The sequence below is a fragment of the Sminthopsis crassicaudata genome, chromosome 1 (genome assembly GCF_048593235.1).
Source record: "Sminthopsis crassicaudata isolate SCR6 chromosome 1, ASM4859323v1, whole genome shotgun sequence".
In the NCBI taxonomy this organism is placed as follows: Eukaryota; Metazoa; Chordata; class Mammalia; order Dasyuromorphia; family Dasyuridae; genus Sminthopsis; species Sminthopsis crassicaudata.
This window is the reverse complement of record NC_133617.1, coordinates 239,194,049-239,215,937: the sequence shown is the minus strand read 5'-3', so window position 1 is coordinate 239,215,937 and position 21,889 is coordinate 239,194,049. Positions and strand designations below refer to the sequence as shown.

The 21,889-nt window shown below is 39.7% G+C and overlaps 1 protein-coding gene across 5 annotated transcripts in view; it reads left to right on the top strand.

The window, feature by feature from the left end:
• KCTD1 (potassium channel tetramerization domain containing 1) overlaps window positions 1-21,889 on the top strand; it is a 253,367-nt gene that overhangs the window by 130,096 nt on the left and 101,382 nt on the right. The window contains exon 1 of one of the 5 annotated variants that reach the window (XM_074277009.1): window positions 4,294-4,433. The exons of 1 other annotated variant lie outside the window; for it this stretch is intronic. Coding sequence is in view for 1 of the 4 variants with exons in the window: in XM_074276975.1 (XP_074133076.1) it covers window positions 6,187-8,013 (1,827 nt within the window). In the remaining 3 variants the exon portion in view is untranslated. Of the gene's footprint in view, window positions 1-4,293; window positions 4,434-4,551; window positions 5,090-5,671; window positions 5,811-6,060; window positions 8,014-21,889 lie in introns of those variants that run through there. 3 more of the 5 variants (XM_074277019.1, XM_074276992.1, XM_074276975.1) reach the window with 3 other exon arrangements.

Sequence of the window (21,889 nt, the reverse complement as noted above, 5' to 3'; positions counted from 1 at the left end):
CTTTTTAAAGAAAATTGTAATATTTGAAATTATCTTAGAAAATGTGGATATTACAATAACAAATGAACTCACAGGGCTTTCTGCCTTCATTTACACATGATATAAGCATGGTAGTAGCCATGGAAGTAAATATTATAATATGATAGGAGAAATTAGAGCTGATTAAGTGCCATATGTCTTTTGAATGTACATAATAGGAGAGATAAAATTAAGATTTGGTGCTTGAATCTTTGTACTTTAGATTTAACTTTCAAAGCCTCTAACTTTACCTAGGGAGAGGAAGCTGTCTCTTCCCCCAGTTTTATCACTCAAAGGGAAAATATACATAATTAGGCACCACAGCTTCATTTCCTGAAGGAAACTACATTCCTTTGCCCAGCCAGCTAAAAAAGATCCTAACCCTATCGTCCAAATTTTGGACAAAACAAAAACAGGAAGATTATAGCAGGACTAGTTAACTGAATTCTCCTTTAGTTACTAGTCATTTGCTAAATTAGATTCAGTCTGTTCTATGTTTTGAAATTATAATGCAGCTAAAGTGGAGGTAACAGACCACCATCCGGCCACTTAGAAGACTTATGCAGATGACTAACTGCCTCTCCATTTCAATAGAGAGCATCCGTTTAAAGGGGATCGGGGAGTCTTCTATATGTCCTAAGGTTCCACAATCCTCATTCTTACTCTCATCAAGGGCTCCCATTCAGCTGCAGCTGCTTTTTAGCAGTCTAGCCAAGTAGGCCTGGGTTTTGCATCCTCTGTGTACAGAAAATAGGAATAGAGGCTGAAGCTGTCTCTTGCCCCCTAGCTTGTCAGGCTCTTCTCCTAGCCCTAGACTCCCTGAGTCTCCATTGATTATCCCTTCTCCAGCTTTCAAAATTTCTCTATTGAGAAACAGAGATTCTCTTATAGTGATTGTAGTGAACTGCTCCCTTTGATCAAATATTTTTCTTTCCATTCTCTGGCTTTATTCATCCTTTCACTTAGTGTTTTTATGTGTTAAATTCTAGTCTGAATTCATAACATTTCACTAGATGATCTCCAGTTGCAATCAAATAGATTTTTAAACTGAGCAAACTTCAAAACAAAAGAAGTTCAATTTTATTCCATACTTAATCCTATAAACACATTTCAAAAGCACTTTCTTTGGTATTCAGTAACTGAGAAGTGGATATAACTTTTCTTTTGTTTCTTTTAAGTTAGGAACTAAATCCTTTTTCTACACTCTGCCATCTGGGGCACACACAATTCTTCAAACCTACCAATGTCGGCCCTCTTCAACATTCCCTTCATAATCAACAGATCTCCTTTTCTCTAGATCTGGTTATTGAAGGGTCAGTATTCACTCTGCTAAGAAAGTGGACTTTCTAGCTAGCCCTTTTTATTGAAACTTTCCCCGTATAATTTCCAGCAACATATACTTCACTGGGGAGGAGGAGGGACCTTTTCTCTTCCGGTAACATCTGGCAAAAACCATGTTTACACTATTCATAGCTAGCTAGGAAAAAAAAACAAAAAACAACTTACCTTGTAGTCTATTTTAAATACAGTTTTTCGGTCCTGAAACACAGGAACAATACATATGAGACAGATAACACAAAGCTCCTTAGTTAAGTCATCAAATGAAAAACACATTTGTGAAATAGAAATTAAGTTAGATATGAGAATGAAGGAAAAAATGCTTAGTCAAGAGACCATGTTACAGTTGAAATAAAATAGGTAAATACAGTGTTTCTATATTCTTGGATCTGTGATTTCATCAGACTCCTTTAAACTTTAGTAAATGGTCTCTAAGAGTCTTCTTGAGATGCCCTAGCTGAAACATTGTATAGCTTGGTGGCCTGCCTTCTGGTGATATCTGTCAATCAAGTGTCAATAAGCATTAGTACTTAAGGTGTGCCTGGCACTGTGTAAGTGCTGGGAATACAAATACTTATAGAGCTTCTCTCCTCTTTTAGCTAGGCTGCTCATCAGACCTTCAATATAGTCTGTCCTTGGGCTATATTCCAAGCCTCTTCAGATTGGTTTGACCTGCTTTGTGCTCTTTTGGCATAATCTCGCACAAGTCCTCTCCACACCATAATGAAGACTGGGGGATAAAGACTTTATGTAGTATAAATGCAAAATAGATATTTAGCTGACCCTTAAACAATGATGATGAAAGACATAAAGTAATGCTGTACCTTTTGAAATCGAAAACACCTTGTTAATGGAGTTGTAAGCAGTTTTGTAGGATAGCTTGCAATACAGCTAGGAATTTTTTTTAAATCATAAAGAAGCAGTGAATTATGCATTTCAAATAAAACATAACTTTGAACTCTAGTGGTCGGTCTTTTAAGGTGGCTTTCAGTTTTTGCAGTTGATATGCAGATTTGAGCTGTAGCCTCCTAGAACGCGTAACACTGAGAAACTTCCCGGTCTTGTTTTGTTCCTTGGCAATTGTGAAAAGAGAAAGTGTCTGCCTGTGAATGGGCTAATAGTCAGCATTGCCTTTTTAGATCAAAAGATAGCGTTCTAGTAGAGAGCTGTACAAAATGATTTATTCAGAAAATTGTATTAGTTTAAGGAGTTCAAATTTGTTCCATTCTTTTAAAATAAAGCAAGACTTCCCTCCGTTAAAAAAAAAAAAAAAAAAAACCCTACAAAACAAAACAATCCGCAACTTTCTAATTGCTTGATTGTTTCTGTATATCCTTAAAAATGCAATTTTGGTCACATAGTATAGCCGACTGATGTTGATATAGTCTTATTGTATGAGGAAGTCAGTTAAGCTAGCACCTAAGAAATCAATCTATTAAAGATGGTTGTACCCAAAGATTTCTGAGGTCTTTCTAAAATTGCACGTCTCTCTGAAAGTGATGTGGTTAGTAAAGCTACTTCACCTTACAATAAAGATGGGGCAAAAGTTCCAAAAGATCTTGTGTCATGTCCAATTTAATTGAGGGTCCTGCTAATTGTATTTGGATAGCGCTTACTGAAACTTTTTTTTTCTTCCTGTATTAATTTAATGGTGGGTTTGTGTTTATATGTGTGCGTGTGTCTGTGCCTGTGTAGACCTGCCCTAAGGGTGGTTTTGTACTGGGAGCATAAAAATATTTTCGTTTCTGGAAATAAGTTGACGTCAACTGGAAACTGTTTTTTGTTACTTTGTTTCCCGGAGCATCCAAACGGGCACACTGCCTCAGGCAAATTGCATAGAATTCAAAGCAGCACCCTATTGAGGAGGGAAAGAAGTGGGCAGCCTACTCCCTGGGCAAGATCCAAATGTTTCTTCTGTTCGGTACTTGCTCATTCCCTTGCACAAATGTAGGGACACACCTCTAGACTCTTGGGCAGAGTTCTGTGAACGGCTTTTTTTGTGGGTACTTTCAGCTGTGTAGAACATTGCCGTAATCAAAACTCATTATGACAGATAGATGAGACTCAATTTTCCACACTGTTGTCCAAGTTCCCAACTCAGGCAGGGTAGGACGGAAAGAAGGTGGGACAACTGAGAACTTGAGAGCATCCCCTAGTCAATGAGGCAGGCTGTCTTGGACTCAGGAGGGTCCCTTCTACAGACTTCTGTAAAAGACTCATTTCTTCGTTTCTTTGTGTGTGTGTGTGTGTGTGTGTGTGTGTGTGTGCGCGCGCGCGCGACCGCTCAGGCGCTCAACAGCGAAATTTAGCCATACACCGCCCTGGGCTCAGAAGCTAATTCGCCTTTCTCCTTATTTCAAAGGGGTAAGGGTGGGGGATTGGGGGAGCGCCTGCGATGTCCTATGTAGCTAGCCATCTTTCTTCCTTCACCTAAAGATTCTAGAGGGAGCTGTCTATGCGTTGCCTTCTAACCCTAGGGGCTCACTCTCACATAGCCTTCCGGGATGGCTCTCTCCAAATGCTTAGTGGGAAGACTGTTCTTTCCACTAACCCCGAAGACAACTGGGGCGGGGAGGCAAGAAAAGAGACTTGCTTTAACTTGCTTACCACTTGGAACGATTTTCTCTCTACTCTGCCTAGTCCACCAAAAAAAAAAAAAAAAAAAAGCTGCAGCAAAATGCAGAGCGAAGGTAGTTTAGGTAGAGCAAACAAAAAGTAAGCTTTCAAGTATAACAAATATCAAAACGCCACTTAGGTGTGTATGCATACACACACACACACACACACACATACGTAATCTTTCAATGATGGATAAAAGTGTTTTATTCGGGGTGGGGAAAAGTGGGAGGTGGAAGTAGCAACTTCCTTTTTTTCAGTCTCCTAGCTGAAATGAGTTTGATATGGACTCATATCCAAAGGGATACCGCAGCTAGAAGCCGCTCTTGGGCTCAGTTTCCACCTCTTCTCGAATCTGGAGATCGCAATGAACCCTGATGGAATAAGAGGGCATTTTGTATAGTGGTACACGTGTTTATGATCCCATTGAACATGTCTGTTCAATATCAACGAAGACTCAAGTAAGGACTGGGGATCACTTACTTTTAAGGAGTACTTAACCGAGAGCTGGAGAGAGAGCTAAGGCGAAAGAGTTTCTCTGGCTTTTTGCCACTTGACCCCACCCTTTTCCCCCAGGAGCCTGGGTGTGTTAGGGATTTGGGATTCGGGCAGAAAGCGTGTTTTATTTCCCAACTGTGTGCTTTTTCACCGACGGTCCCTGTGCCTGAAAGTCTTCCCAACTATTCCCGGCTTTCCCCAAGTTTCACCTATGATCCCCTTAAGCAAGAAGCCTTTCTCACCACCCTCCCTAATGCTAGTAACTTCCCTGAGATTACCTACAATTTATTCTGCATATATTTTATTTGTATCTAGTTGTTTGCATGTTGTTTCTCCTAGTTGGACTGTGAACTCCTTGAGGGCAGGAGCAGTCCTTAGTCTTTCTCGGACATCTTCCGCGCGTAGTTAAGTGACTTAACTTTGGTGAATAAGCCCTGCGAAGCCCGGGTCTGAGGGAGCTGTGGTACTTCTGATTTGTTGCGCGTGCTCGCAAGTTGCAGATAAGTCGCAGCGCGGACCACCGCGCGGAAGCTACTTTCCCTCATCCCGGTTCACTTTCTCTGGCTGGACTGGAGATGGGGATGGCCACAGCTTCCATCCGCTGGAGCCCCTGGCCCGGGTGGGTGGTCAGCCCCGTCTAGTGAAAGCGAGGACGGGGGAGGGGACCAGCTGGGGGAGGGGTCCTGGGGGGGGTCTCTAACACCTCCCCCACCCACCCCCCGCTGCGTGTCCACCTCTCCTCTTGCCCCTCCCTTCTTTCTCCCTCGCTCTTTCCTCGGGCTGGACGGGAGCGGACTTGCCCTAGACCTTCGGGGAGCGCTTCGGGCTTTTCATAACAACTTAAAGTGTCTGTCGGAGGAGTGCAGAGGGACTAGGCAGATGCTGGGCGTGTTTCGCTCCTCAGTGAGAGTCGGAAAGTGAGCTGGGAGCCGCGCGCTGGCCCCGGGCCCCTGCGCCTCGCCTCGCCGCCAGCGAGTAGGTGGGGGAGAAGCCGCCGCCGCCAGCCCAGTCCCTCTCCCAAGCCTAGCCGGCTGCGCCCTGGCCGCGGGCGGGGAGGGGTGCGGGGCTCTCCTCGGCTCTCTCCTCCACCCTCCTCATTACCTACCTTCTCTACTCCGCTCCGGGCGGCTGGGGAAGCTCCGGGCAGCCCCCGAGAATCGGGCCGCCGCCGCCGCCGCCCGCAGCCGCAGCCGCAGCCGCCCCCCACCCCGAGCGCCGGGGGGGGCGATGAGGGGGCGGGGAAGGGGGCGCCGCTCCTCGGGCATTACTTAGAGAAGTGAGGCCGCCCCTCTTGCCGGTCCGCCCTCCCGGGGCCGGGACTGCCACTCTCCAGACAGAGGGTAAGTTGGGCGTGTTTCTTCCCCTACCGACCTCCCCGTCCTCGTTCCTCCCCCCCCCCCCATATTCCCCCAGAAACTTTTCCTTTAGGTGTGCGGGTATGTGTATGTCGGAATGGGGGGGCGGGGGTGTAAGGTGCATTTACTCCTCGTTAGTCTTCTCTCCGTCCGACGTACCCTCCCAACTTTGCACCCTCCCTCCATCCCGCCTGTCTCTGCCCCGCCGCGGCGCGGCTGGTGCTGACAATTGGAGCGCGGCCCCTTTAAGAGCCCGGCTTTGCCTCCCGGTAGCTGAAGGTCATTAAACACAAAAGCTCTCAGCGCTGCGGTCCAATATAGCGCATGCGCCCTGCCCGAGGACTGGCAGAGAGACGGCAATATGGCGAGAATGCCTGGCAGCGGGGACTGTAACACCAGCCCCAGCAGCAGCGCCAGCGCCAGCGCCGCCGCCGCCGCCGCCGCCGAGAACAATGGGGAGCGGGGCGAGGGCGAGCGCGGCGGCGGCGGCGGGGGCAGCAGCCGGCCGAGCCACCCGCACTACTGCAGCGCGGGCGAAGAGGAGGACGACGACGACGACGAGATCCAGGAGGTGCAGATAACGGGGGACGAGGAGGAGGAGGAGGAGGAGGACGGAGGTGGGGGGCTGGAGGAGGAGGAGGAAGAAGAAGAGGAGGAGGAGGAGGAGATGGGTCTGGACTGGGACGAGCCCCTGGAGCCCGAATACTCCGCCGGGGAAGAGCTGGAGCCCGAGCCGGTCCATATGATCCATATGGACCAGAGCACGGAGCTGGACCCGGAGTCGGAGCCGCTGCTGCTGCCGCCCCGCAGCGGGCCGGCCGAGGACCCGGAGCTGGATCCGGACCTGCTGCAGCGCCCCGAGCGGGCCCGGCTGAGCGAGAACACCCGGCTGGCCACCCGCTATGCCGTGCGCATCTTCCGGGAGTACCTGAGCGAGAAGTCGCAGAGCCCGGACTTCGAGACCATGGACAAGGGGGCGCTGTGCCGGGTGCTGCGCTCCTTCTACGCCGAGGCCCGCTCCAAGAGCGGGCAGCTCTACAGCAAGTCGTCGCTCATCAGCATCCGCAGCTCTCTGAACCGCTACCTCAACGAGCCCCCTTACTGCCGCACGCTGGACCTCACCAAGGACCCCGAGCTGCGCAGCGCCAACCTGACCCTGGCCGCGGTGATCCGCAAGCTGGAGGAGCAGGGCGCGGGGCCGGTGGTTCAGAAGCAAGCCATCACTCGGGCTGACCTGCGCAAGCTGTACACCTCCAGCGTCTTCAGCACCAACACCCCCTTCGGGCTGCTCAACAAGGTCTGGTTCGAGACCTGCATGTACTTCTGCACCCGCGGCCGCGAGAACCAGCGCGAGCTGGAGGAGGACTCTTTCGGGCTGGCCATGGACGAGGACGGCCGCAAGTTCGTCTACTTCAAGTCCCTGGGGCCCTATCACAAGTCCCGCTCGTCGTCCTGGAGCAAAAAGCGGGCGGAGAGCAGCGACGAAGAGAATCTGCCCCGCATGTACGAGACGGGCACGGAGTTCTGTCCCTACGCCAGTTTCGTCAAGTACCTGTCCAAGCGCAACCCGCTCTGCAAGGCTTTCTTCCAGAGGCCCCGGGACCATTGCAACGAGGGCGATGTGACCTGGTACGAGAACAAAGCCATCGGCAAGAACTTACTTGGCACCAGGATGCAGATGCTCTCCAAGGCAGCCAAGCTGTCCAAAACGTACACCAACCACTGCATCGGCGCCGTCTCCATCGCCACCCTCAACAGCATCGCGGGCATAGGCACCAAGCTGGGACCCCCCGGGCCGCAGGGCTGCTACGCCGAGGCTCTGAACGGGGGAGCTCGCCACCACCACCACCACCACCACCACCCCTCCACCCCCCACCACCACCGCCCCCAGCCGCCTTCGCTGGGGAACACTTACATCCTGCCCAAAGAGAGCCAGGGGGTGGCCGAGGTGAAAGCGGAGGCTGCGCCCAAGCGGGCCCTCTACGAAGCCGTGTTCGGGCCGAGTGAAGGCTGCGGCCCCTCTTCCCCTAAAAGACTGTGCATCCGCCCCGCGGAGCCCGTAGATGCGGCGGCGGTGGTAGTAGTTTCGGTGAAACACGACCCCCTGCCTCTTCTTCCCGAAGTCAATGGGCACCGAAGCACCAATTCTCCCACAGTAGTTTCACCTGCTATTGTTTCCCCCACCCAGGTAACCAAAACCAAAGTCTGTGCATGAAATGTTTCTCTGGTGCCACTTCGGGACCAACTTTTTGTGCTAGTGCAGGTCTGTGCTTTTGGCCATTTATAAAGAAGTAGAATGTGCAGCGCGCTGAATCGTTTCACCGTGCTGTTACGTTGGTCTTTCTTGGAGATTTAAGGCAAGATTACTTTTTAAACCGGTGGTATGAGAGCAGGCAATCACTGCTGAGCAATAGCTTTTAAAACTTCTGTGTGCCAAGAACAATAGGATTAGTTGAACTTACTGAAGCCTCTCAAGAGTTACATAAAGCCATTTAAGTTAGAGAAGTTTTGTGTGCCCGCAATGCACCGCTTTAAAAAATACGTAATAAAATAGAATGACCATAAAAGTAGTTCATTACATAGTCTTTTTAAGTTTTGCAGTTGGGGGAGGGGGAGACTATTCATCATTACAAATCATTAAAAGTCCAACCATAGCCCCAGAGGGTTTTGTTTTTGTTTTGGTAAGAAGGCATTTAGCTTCAGGAATACTTTTACTTTGTTAGCTGGACTTAGGTGCCAAAATGTAATGCAACAAATAATTCTGGGATCTACGTAACATCAAATAGAATATGAAGCTTGGTTTATAGTTAGGGGAAATTCAACTCAATTTGCTTAAGTTATTGTTCAAGTGAAGAGTTGAGACCTGCAGTTACAAGCTAATTAACAAATATTTATTGTGTGCCTACAATGTGTAGAGCACTGTGCCAGGCATTATGAAGAATATAAAGAGAAGTTGGAGAAACAAGACGTAAAACACCCACATGTGTACATACATTATCATAGGTGATCACAAAACAAAACAGTGGAAGCTGCACTTAAGGGGAAATTGGAGACCTGGGTGCCAGTTCTGATCCTGTCATTAATTTGTGATATAAATTTAGACAAGTCAGTTAACCTATCTGGGCCTTAATTTATTCATCTATAAAATGATGGAGTTGCCCTAAATGATCTCCAAGGCCTCTGCCAGAAGTAGAGTTCTTCCACTCAGTGGTAAATGGACAGTGAGTAGAGTAGGCAGTAAGTGCTGTAAGAAGGCAAGGGAGAAAGAGATCATTGATAGTTGGAAAAGGAAGACTTCCTGTCTCTATTCTGGTGGGGTGGGGAGAAAACAAATAAACCTTGAGTACTTTAAAATTATATTTACTTTCCACATTCTCCTGGTTCTTCTGAGATTAGAATAAGTTGTCTTCTTTAAAAATATAATGAAATTTAGAATTACTATCCTCCTGCTTGCCCTTCCCCTCCCCACTCTATTAGAGGAACATTTCAGAATTTTTGCCCACTTATCATCAAGAAAAAAATAGGAATTTCAACTGTCAGTCAGGCCACTTAATGAACAGATGTAAGGTACTTCTGTGCTCTTTCCAAAGTGGAAATTCCAGTTCTGGACAAACTAACCCTTTCAAACAGTTTACCAGCTAATCAGCAAGCCTCAAGGCCAAATGAGAAAGGGGGTTGTGAATGCTAATATAAACATGGAGGTTCTCTAAAATACACATGACCTGTAGGCTGTGTGTATCTTTGTGTTTCTAGTGGTGTATGGTTCATTTGTGATATTAATAAGAATGGGGAAATTTTTTTTTTCGAGTACTTTAGTTCACTTAAAAAAAAAGATATAATAAGGCTTGGATTCTTTGGTGAAATAGTAACTTATTTTAAATAGTGGTTTAGAATATTAACTGAACAGATAAAAGTGTGAAGTTTAAGCAGGTTTATCAAAAGCTCTGTTTATTTGGAACTGTAGTAGTCCAACAAGACAGCTTTTTGTTGTGCTTTCTTAATATTCCTTGAGGTCATGTCAGACTAGGAAGTAGTGTTTTTGTTTCACTAGACATTCATGTGTACTTTCTCTCTTGCTGAATTTTCTTTCAGAGAAACTTATTTATTTAACTTGAGTATTAAATCCTGGATCTATGAAATTGTGTACTAACTCTTACACTTTCTCTTGAAATACCATAAGATAATTCTAGCCTTAAATTTAAGGCTATAGTACTGAATGTGGATTTTTGGATCTGTATAATCGAACTCTTCAACCATCAATATAGAGGAACCCTATGGAAATGTTATTTGTTTTTAAAGTACATCACCATTAAGACATGAAATCCAAGTTTTCCCTTACGTTAGAATTGCATTCTTCTACAAACATTTTTCTTTCCATTTTTAAGCAAACTTTAAAACTTTTTGAAAAGAAATCTTTAAAACAGTAACTCCTGTGGGACTCTGTATATTAAGCCTGAGCATCATAAATATGGAATGGATTTTTTTAGTTTAAATGGGAAGCTGATATTAAACTTTTTCCCTCCTGTATTTATTAAAACATCTATAACGATTGAGGTCTTGGACATTTCCTGGGGATTAATGGCCGGCTGGGGTTAATGGCCCGAGGCATTGCTTTAAGCCATCAACTCTTCCAGCTAGTCATTAATCCCCAGGAAATGCCCTGTACCTCGAACCTCAATCGTTATTCCTTAATTATAAACATAGACTTTCTAGCCTTATTAATGACTAGACCTCATCAAGTGGTGTGACACCAAATTCCACTGTTGACCAGTATTACAGATTTCTTGATAACTTAAAGGTCACAGACCGATAATTTTATTGTCCTCCAACATTGTAAGTTACTTTTTTAAAAAGTTATTTTAACTAAATGTCTAAATTCTGCTCTTAAATGTAAATGTCCCTCTGTGGGGACTTGGTCCCTATAGAAAGTTTGATGAGTTGAAAAAGATGAAAATGTTCTATTGGAGATTAACAAGAGCATGTAATTTCAATGTCTATTCCTTTAAAGTATGACTTTTAAGGACCCTGATCTTACTGATTTTTAAATAACTTTTTCATTCAAAGACAACCTATCATTTTTAACTATACAGGATTGTTATGATGTTGATTCAAGATACAAGAGGTGATTTCAACTATTTATTTTGTCACACTATTTGTGATCTGGGATCATCCAGGCATTACTCCAGCTTTATAGCCCTAGGAAGGAAATCTTGTACAATGCATTTGAAAAGATTTAACACCATACTCCTATAACATCTTCACTGTAGCTCCCATTTGCACTGAAATATATCACTTTCCATGCCACTGACAAGAGTTGTTCTGTCTAGAAGAAGTTAAAAGTATGTAATTTTTCAGGCTCATCTTTCATTTCACTGGGAGATGGGATAATAGTAAAAGTCTGTTTTAGCTATCCCAGTTAAATAACGGTTCTAGTTTTATATACTATTTATTCTGTACTAAACTGAGGTCCACTGATAAGCGTATGTAAATGGACTTGGAGATATCCATATGCTCACTGCAATAAATTCTTCAATTTAATTTGTTTTAACTTTAAATTGCTTTATTTCCAGATAAATACCTTTTAAGTATATCCTATTAGCATAAAATCTAACCAAGATTAAGAAATTTACTGAAGTAGTCTGTTGGTATTTCACTGTCATTATATTGTGCCTAGGCAAGAGCTCTGAAAACCTCTGAAAATCCTGCTGAGAGCAGAGCCAGCATCCTGATTTGGAGCACATGATTTTTCATTGCCTTCAGTCTTTGAAGAGAAGCCATATGTTGACAGAATTAGGGAACTAGCTCAGGCTTTGGCTTTTGTGGTAGGAAGTACAAGGATCATTTAATCCACTACAGAAACAAAATATGAAGTTGCTGATCGGTTGAAATAATTAATAAAATCCAGTTTAAAATGTTTATTAAAAATCCCTTTTCTTTATGCCATCAACACTAACAAAACATAAAAACAATGTGTATTTAACAAACTTGCTAATTAATATTAATTATAGTTTACTGCTATTTGAAACTTCTAAAGTTAATGAATTTGTTTAAAACAAATACACAAAAATAGTTTCACCGTTAGTGTGAGATATATGTAGCTTTTTCTCCCAAAATTTTTTTTCTTGTTTTATGAAAGGTAGAGCCAGGGAGAAAGTATTGAAACTTAAATAACCGTATATATCTTTTATACCAAGAATCTTTGTAATTAATCAGTTTGTCATTAAGCACTACTAAGAAGGTAATCCACTGTCTCATTTGGCACATATTGTATTTTAATCTAAGTGAACATATAAGTTAGACCAGAATAAAGAAATAGAGAAGCAGAATGGTAAAATGAAGAAAGATTCCTAAATATGAGTCAGTCACCCAGGTTTAAAATCTGCTCCTCTCACTTACTCAGTTACTTAACATATAGGTCTCAGTTTCCTCCAAGAGGGGATTAAACTAAATATCCTCTAAGGTCCTTTCCAGCTCTAAATCCTGTGACCTAAATATTTCAGCATGATTGGTTCAATCATTGTACTAATTTGTACATCTTGTATTAATTTTGTACTAATCATCCAGAAAAAGAAGTCCATATTTTAACTTACTGTATTAATAATTTCATCACTATTAAATGATTAAAATTATTTTGAATAGGAGAAATTTTTTGCATTTATGTGATGCTTTATATCCCCAAATGAGAACTCTTTAGATCTCTGCTATCTTCCTTATGTGCTATTTAGATGGTAGGCAAGAATTTTGATTCCATTTCATCTCTATTGATGTCCTATATAACATAGTAACTTTTAATTATGGGCTTCCAAGTAAAAAAGCTTTAATTACAAAATGAATTTCCTGCAAAGAGAAACTGATTCTTTAACTGTAGTTGGGGGCTGTTTAGACTGGATTTTTATCTATAGTTCATTAGCATTCAAAAATTTTTCTTTGGTGGCAAAATAAAAAACTTTATTGAAACATGTTTCAGCTTAAACTTTGAGATCTAAAACACTCTAATTTAAAAGCGAAATGCATATGGACATTTATATTTGGATAGTAGGCACTAAAAGGACAAGTTGAGGTTTTCAAACTTTTATTCACCCTGTTATTCAGTAGGACTTTTATTTCTCTATATTTTTTATTACCGAATTTATTGTAGACCCTGCATTATACTAGTTAAAATTTGCCTTTTAATTTCTTTGGGCAAAAGGAATAGGGAAGAAAAATTAATTAATCTAAAACAGAATGCTATTTTTGAATCACAAAAAGGAGAGTTCTTCAGGACTTGGAGAGTGTCAGGGGCAAACAACCTTTTTTCCCCATACTACCTCTACCAAAGTGCTACTGCTGATTTTTTTAAAATGCAAAAGTATTTCAGAACTAAAACACTGAAATGTTTTAAATTACAGCATTTTTTGTTTATTTTTACTTCTGAGATGATGTAAAAACATTACCCACTATTCTTTGAAAGAAAGATCAGAACTGATCTTTAATTGGTGAAAGTGATCTTTATGACAATGAGCTTCCTGATATTATATATGTTCTAGAAATAAGTAAATGGTAAAATCCTTTGAAATACTTCACTAGAGTCAGGCCTGTGGGCTGTAATTACATTGAATATGGGATTGTATTATCAAATGCCTATAGCTATAAACTTGATAAAGGACCAAACTACACACATTCTTTTGTTAGGAGGAAGGTCCTAATTAGACCCATTTTCGGTTCAGTTAGACTTTTCTTACCAGCTCATACTTTTAAAATCAGATGTAGCACTTTCTCCCAAAATGCACAAATTTATATTTGACAGCAAGCCTTCATGTGTCAGTTTTTATTTGTATCGTGTAAATTTAAGGGTAAGTCTTTAATGAAAGAAATTTTTATAAGTAGAGGCTGCCTTGTAATATTGGATGACAAAAATATTTAAACTTTAGTTGAAAGCTTAATTATAGATTATTTTAGGTACTCACATACTGTTGGGTTATAAAGTGTGTCCTTTTTGCTGATTTATTTTTTTTCAATCCAAGTATGAACTTTCTTTCACAGGAGACCTTTTTATTTAGGGCATTGCTATATGATATCTGAAATCATGTTCCTCTTTCTTCAATGCTATTTTCCACAAATCAGTCAATAAGCAACTAAGCAACTCTTTTGGTGATTTTTTTTTTCCCCCTCTGAGTCCTAGTTGGTAGTTTAGAACCACTTTGAAAAGTGAAATATGGGAGGAGAATGGAAAAGTGTATATATTTTACTTCTTGGTAGACTAGCTGAGTATATGACAACTCAAAATACATCACTTATGATTTACTAAGTAGAAATTCACGAGATTACTATCTGATATTTTAAAATGTAAATGACTTATTGGGACAATCAGGTTTCAGTCATACCAATGTGAATTACTTAAATAAACTAAGAAGATTGTACAGTAGAGATAATTTAAACTTATTTTTATCAGATTATTCCATTTATTATCTTTTGTAACCAATGCCTGGCATAAAGCTAGTATTTAAAGAAGTAATTTGCATTTATATGAAGTTTTATATCCCCAAATAATAAGTGATTTTTTTTATTGATATTTAGTTTCAACTGGAACTTTGATAAGGTAAAAATTTCAAATAATAACAATATCAATCTTTGATGAATTAAAGAATTTTAGATGAGGGGCAGTGGATAGAGCACCAGCCCTGAAATCAGGAGCACTTGAGTTCAAATTCAGCCTCAGTCACTTAACACATCTTAACTGTGTGGCCCTGGGCAACTCACTTGACCCCAAATGCCTCAGCCAAAAAAAAAAAAAAAAGACAAGAACTTTAGACAGTATGTGGAGCTAGGAGAGGAGGGAGGTAAAGAAGATCATAAACTGTGTGCCTTGCCTCTGGCCATACTCTTTCTTATCCAACTCCTCTCTCTTCCTTTATTATCATTGTGGTATGACACAGAATTTCCTGATATTTTAGGCTCCTAGAATGTATGCTTGTGATCTCCCTATGTGTTAGGCAAAGTTTATTTGCATTCAGTTTTGTTAATTAGCCTCAGCAAAAGAAAACTTTAGGGAATTTTTTCATGAGTTTATGGAATAAGATAACAGTTCTATAACGAATTTGCTGTAGATTACTTCTTTAATAATATTTTGAAAAGAAGTTTTAGGACATAGTTTAGGAGAAAGTTTGAAAATCTGTTATTGTTTTTATGTTGAATATTAAGAAACGAAATAATAACGCCTTACTTTTTTGTGAAGCTTCATACACATTTTCTTGTCTAATCTTCACAATTCCATGAAGTAGGATAGAACAAGTTGCTAATATCTTCAAGCACAGAGGTTATGACTTGTCCTTGGTCTTATAATAGAGGAATCAGTAACAAGAATGCATGTCTTCTGATCTTTCTTTGATACCCTTTTCAATATTTCATACCACCTCTTTACAATACTAAATTAAATAGAAGCAAGTGTATATATATATATATAGGCTGTACTTTTAAATGAAATTTTTAGTAGTTGATCTTTCTAATTATTTAAGCTGTTTCTCAGATTAAATGCTTTCTAAGGAGATGACTAATAGGGGGAAGAGTTCATAACTTCAGAATTTGAGACCTCAGATTCTCTATCTACAATTAAGGGGTTCATGTTATCTCTCACCAAAAACATAAGGTTACAGGATTTATTGCTTTTAAATAGTACTTAGAGCACTTTGGATGAGTGTATGAAATATAAAATGATGCTGCTAGTAAATCATCATGATCATTCTTGTCTGATGAGTATCTTTGCTGTACAAGTGAAATGAAAAGAATATAGTGCTTATACCATAGGCTCTTCTTCGCTAAGACTTTGCCCCTTTTTTTAACCCCAATAATTAGCACAGTACTTGTCACATAGTGAGCACTTAATAAATGCTTCTTATTTTGACACTAATATAGCTATCTATGGAGATGATAGGGGAAAAAATCTTAGAAAAGTGATAAAAAATATGCAGAACCAAAAGAATAAATGATATTATTTATAGCATGTTCATATTTTGTACCTTATAATATTTTAAGTATCTTGTTAATGTTCGTGATCATTTCTGGATCTGGGGTGTATTTGTATTGTACTTTATATCCCAGCACACCTGCATATCACAGGATTTTTTGTGTTGCTTTGTTTCTTTAATGTAGAAATATGCTAATGTTCAGTCCTCCAAATGACAACTTTTCTTCTTCAAAGTATCCTGGTGAGACTTCATACACATAGTCCCTCCAATTCCTATATTTTCTCCTATCTGTTGTGGTATTTTGGGTCTGTCTCAGATTCCCTTCAAATGAAATCTGACAGTTTTGTGGTGGTTATTAAATCTGATGCACACTGCTATACTTGCTCTAGTGATTTCTTGTACTTCCCCTTCTCCCTCTGTCCTTTGTCCCCTTCTCTTTGTCCTCTGTTTACATAAAATACCTATGCTAAATTCAGTTCTTTGAGCCAAACACCATTATCTTCTTTCACTGCTTTTGGCTACTTGTATGATTCAAGGTAGAATATTGATAATTATTTCTAGAGAAAATAATATTCATTTACCTGAACAGGATTTATAGGAAGGCAGATTTTGATTACAAGTAGAAATATTACTTTCCTTTCTTGATTTTGCTTGTTTTTTTTTTCTCTTCATAACTTAAAGTTTTAGAAATCATGCCCTGACATCAGAAAGCTTTTTCCAATAGCAGCTGCTGTCCTTTGCAAAGTTAGTCTGTCATTATTATTGTAGTTTTACTATTATTAACCTAAATTTGCAAGCCACTCAATTAGCAATTATTAAGTGTCTACTATGTGGACCAGTCACTATGCTAAACACTGGGAATATAAAGAAAAGCAGAAAAAGAACCTCCCTCTCAAGGAGTTCACAGACAAATAGTGGGAACAACTTGGTATAAAAAAGATATAGATAGCATAAAGAGGACGGTAGTCTCAAAGAGAAGGCACTTAGATTAAGAAAGACCAGAGAAGGCTTCTTGTAGAAGGTAAGACTTTTGCTAAGACTGAAAAGAAGCCAGAGAAGCTAGATAAAGATAAAGCAGATAAAGAGGGAAAAAGGGTTCCAGGTATGAAGGACGGCCAGTGAAAATGTTCTGAGGAGGCCAGTTTCACTGCATCATAGGTAACTGGAGGAGAGAAAAATGTAAGAAGTCTGGAAAGGTAGAAGAGGGTCAAATTAGGAGGGATAATGACCAGAGTTTATATTTGATCCTGGAAGTAATAGTAAGACACTGAAGTTTGTTGAGTAAAGGTAGTGATATGCTCAAAACTGTTTTAGTAAGATAGTGAAAGCTGAGTGGAGAATGAATTGAAGTGAGAGACTTGAAACTAAGCAGAAAGCTATTGCAATAATGCAGACTTGAGGTAATGAGGACCTATTCTAGGTTTGTAACATGTCAGAAGAGAGTATATGAGAGATACTATGGATGTGGAAACAACAGGACTTGAGGATTGATTGAATCAAGGGGGTGAGAATGAAGAGTTGAAAATGACACATTGATTGGGAGTTTGGTTAATTGAGAGGATGAGGGAAAGAAGTTAGGAAGAGGTTTTGGGGGGAAAGATAATGAGTTCACAGATGAAAACAAGAGGGCTGTGGAACATACAGTTCCAGTTTTCTAGTAGACAATTGGAGATACAGGAATGCAGGTTTAGAGATGTTAGAACTGGATAAGAGTATCTGAAAACCAGTCACTTGTGTAGACATGACCATTGACTTCATGGAAGCTGATGAAATCAACAAACAAAATAGTATAGAGGAGAGAATCCGATCCAGAGCACAATCTTAGAAGACCTCCATCATTAGATGCTGTGACATGGATGACTGCAGAAAGGAAGCAAAGAAGGAAGGATCATAGAGTTAGGTGGAGAACCTGGAGAGAGCATTGTCATGAAAACTTAAAAGAGTGTGATTGTGTCAAAAACTGCAGAGAAGTAAAAAATGAAGATTGAGAAAAGGTTATCAGATTTGGCAACTGAGGGATCCTTGGTAACTTTAGAGAAAGCAGTTTAAGTTGAATTTAAGTTGAAGGCTGGAAACCAGACTGAAAAGAGTTAAGAAGAGATTGAGAGGAAAGGTAGTAGAGGTACCTACTGTAGATGGTCTTTTCAAGGAGTTTAACTACAAAAAGAGAAAAAAGATCAGATGATAGCTAGGGAAGATAAATAGATCAAGTAAATTGGACTTGTTTGTAAGTTGGGAAGCAGCTAATAGAAATAAGTGGCATTCTGCTGGAGAAGATGGGATAGATTGGAGTCACCTGTACCTATGGAGAGGTTTAGTTTAGCAAGACCACTTCATGTCAAGTGGGTGGAGGAGATATAGTAGTGGAAAGGAACTCTGTGAATGACCTCCATTTTTTCAGTAAAATAGGAATTAAGATTCACAGCTGAAAGGGTGTAGAAAGGGGGAGGCTTGGGAGGTTTGAGGTAGCACAAAAAAGTTGAGAAAAGCTGCTATGGTGAATAGGACAATGAACTGCCTCGTCCCAGTGAAGGACTCAGATAAAATTATATAAAAAACTTCATGATCTTCTTCAGCTTCATTCACTAGTACGTGAATGGACACAAAGGGAATAATCCAAGGTTAGATTATGGATGGACAAAATCTTCACTACAATAAAGGAGCAAGAAACTAGAAAAAAGAGGACAGTGTAGAGCTGAGTGGGTTCACCTAAGAGTCAAGTTGGAGAAGAGAGAAAAGTTCAGAAGTGATGACCTAGGAAAGAACCAAGACATGGAGGGGTTAGAAGTCATAGAATGGACAAAGAACCAAATTTGAAGCTTCAAGGCAGAGCAAGAGGCTTAGTAATAACATAGTAGATAAAGGAGTTTTAGAGGTCATGGTTATGGGTGTAGAGCATTTGGTGGTTGATGGCAACATCAAAGATCTGACCATCTTTTGGGAATATAGCAATGGTGGAATGGAGGAGTAGGTGATGGGAAATGAGTAAATTGAGGAATTGAGGAGATTAGGATATTTGGGGGAATATTAAAATGTATGTTCAAAGTTTCCTGGTATAAAATGGGTAATGTACTTGCAAAGGACAGGTTCCCATAAAACCACTGACTTGAAAAACATTTACATGTCTTATTTCATGTCCTAATGCTGTGACTCTTATGCTTAATAAATTTGTCTTAGAAGTAAATTTACTATATATGCATATAGATATATGTGTATATATACATGCACGGACACCTATGTGTATATATACATAATCATGTCTATATGTGCCTGTACAAATGCTTGTATATACATATATAAAATTTATGAATGTTAAATAAACGAACAGGAAGTTAACATTTATAGAATCATAGGATCATAGTAATAAAAGGAACTTTAGAGATATTCTGCACCAATGGTAACAAACTCAGATAGAAATAGGTCCTTGCCAGCTACTTATTGTTTTAGAAAATGACTTGCTCAAAGTCAGATCATACAGGTAGCAGGCGGCAGGGCCAAGATTCAAAGCTCGGTACTTTGACTTCAGATTCAATGACCTTGCTATAGTGCAACAACTTAGTAGTCTTAATATTTTATATAAACTTCAAAGTCAAAGGAATCACTGTTTTTTTAATGGCACATAAAGAAATGTTCTTATATATTTACCAAATGGTTCATGGGTCATGTAATTAATTTATATACTAAAATAATGATTTATTATCTATAATTGAGCTTATATTTCTACTAACTTTAGTGTTTGGTAACCACCAATTACATGTAAAGACAATTTTTAGCATTCATTTTTACAAGATTTTGAGTTCCAAATTTTTCTCTCTCCCTTTCTCCCCTCTTCTAAAAAATGGTAAGCAGTTTGATTTAGGTCATATAAGTATAATCATTGCTTTTAAATAATAGCTTTTTATTTTTCAAAATACATGCAAAGACAATTTTCAACATTCACCCTTGCAAAACCTTGTGTTCCATGTTTTTCTCCTTTCCTTCCTCCCTTCCCCCTCCCCTAGCAGCAAGTATTTTAATTAATATGGCTTAAACATGTGCAATTCTTCTAAACATATTTATCATGCTGCACAAGAAAAAGCAGATCAAAAAAGGGGGAAAAAAAGAAGGAAACAAACCAAGCAAGCAAACAAAAACAAAAGTGAAGTACTATGTTGTGATCCACATTTAATCCCCATGGTTCACTCCTGGATGGAGATGACCCTCTCCATCACAAGTCTCCATCACAAAGAATTGCTTTGAATCACCTTATTGTTGAAAAGAACCAAGTCCACTAGAGTTGATCATCATATCTATGTGTAATCATGAGCATGTCTTTTAAGTAAATGTTTTGGAAACATAAACAAAAGTATTATGGACTTTATTTCAGGTTTTCTGCAAGGGCTCCATAAATGAACTAAAAGTTAACTTTCTATTTTCTAAATTTCTTAGATGATAAGATTTTTAGAGCTAGAAGGAATTTTAAAGATCTCCTGAACCAGAGGGCTGGTCATGTGATCCCAGGACACTCCTGAGTGCAGTAGCAACTAGATTAAAATGGAATTGGGAAATATTTAATAAAATAAAACATAGATAATATGTAAAGAGAAATTTGAAAAGTTCTAGAAAAATTTAATGTTACAAATGCTGGGTTTTCATACCTTGTAAATTTTCCTTTGAATAAAAATGCAAGGGACAGATTGTTGTGGTTGTGGGGTTTTGGTTTTTGTTTTTTTTTTTTTTTTTTTTTTTGGTCTTTGTACCACCCTTCCCCTCCCCTTAGTTCTTCCTATCCCACCCCAAAGCTAGCAGAATGTCTTTCACTTAATAAGGCTTAAACATGGTTGAATTTAAATGAAGGATTTGGTATGTCTTTAAAATATCAGTATTTTAGATAAGTATCCATTTCCATATAATGAAAAATCTTCATAATTCATTATAAACTGCTATATTCTAATCTTGTAGAACAGAAAAAACTCAATATTCAGACTACGTTAGATTCACCATCATATAAAATTTAATCTCATGTTCTCAGTAGTAACTGAAGAAATATAAATAACTAAAAAAAATTTTATTGAAGGTCTTACCCATAGTATGATAATTTTTAGACTTAACTTATAGAATAGTTGTGATGAAAATGTTTTATGAACCTTAATTCACTATGGAAAGTGTGAGTTGTTACTGTATTATAGACCCATCCTAATTTTTTTCAGACTTTGAGTATGTGATACAGATTTTGAAAGGGTGAGTTTGAAAGTTGTTGCTGTCATGTGACTTTAGGTAGGTCCCAATTTTGTGCTTCAGTTTTATCATCTATGGAGTGAGATGATTGTCTTGTAATGACTAGTGCTTTACAGCTATGCTTGTCACGGATATTAGACAATTTAAAGACAAAAGCAGGGTATTAACAAAGAGAGCTTAGTTTTAGGTTCACCTATATGTATTTAGAAATCAAATGGATCCCCAAAATGTAATCAGCTTTGCAATGTCAGAAAATTAAAGAGAAACATAGGTAGTCAAGCTTTTTCATATTCATATTTGTCTAGATTATTCTAATTGCAAGAAGTAATTTATGTTGTTATAAGGTGACCATTGGATTAATTTTGGCCTTTTATTTTAAAACAATAAAATCTGTCCATTTCAATGAAGAAGATCAATCTATCAGCTAGCAATAATTTATTAAATGCTTACCAAAGGACAGGCATGTGCTAAATGATGGTGATACCAAGTCAAAAATAAAGCAGTTCCTGCTCCCAAGGAGCAGACATTCTAATAAATAGCTTACTGAATGGACATGGCCCAGTACTAACCTCAAATCTCTGACTAGCCAGGACACATCAATGGAACCATATAGGAGATCTCATGGTTTTTATACCAGTTCTCCGTATGCTTTGTAGCATGGGACTGTATTCCCTCTTGCTGTCAATCTAGCACATTTCTCACAGAGGAAAAAAAAAAAATCCCCACAATTCTAATGCAAAGTTACAACTAGTAAAATAATTAATAAAATATGACTGTAAAGCATTTTACAAATAGAAAATGCTTAATAATGGTGTGAAGTTTTATAGGGTGAGAGTTTAAATTTTGGCATGGGATGACAGGGCTCCTCTGTAGAAGGCTTTAACTTGTTCTGTTGCTGTTGGC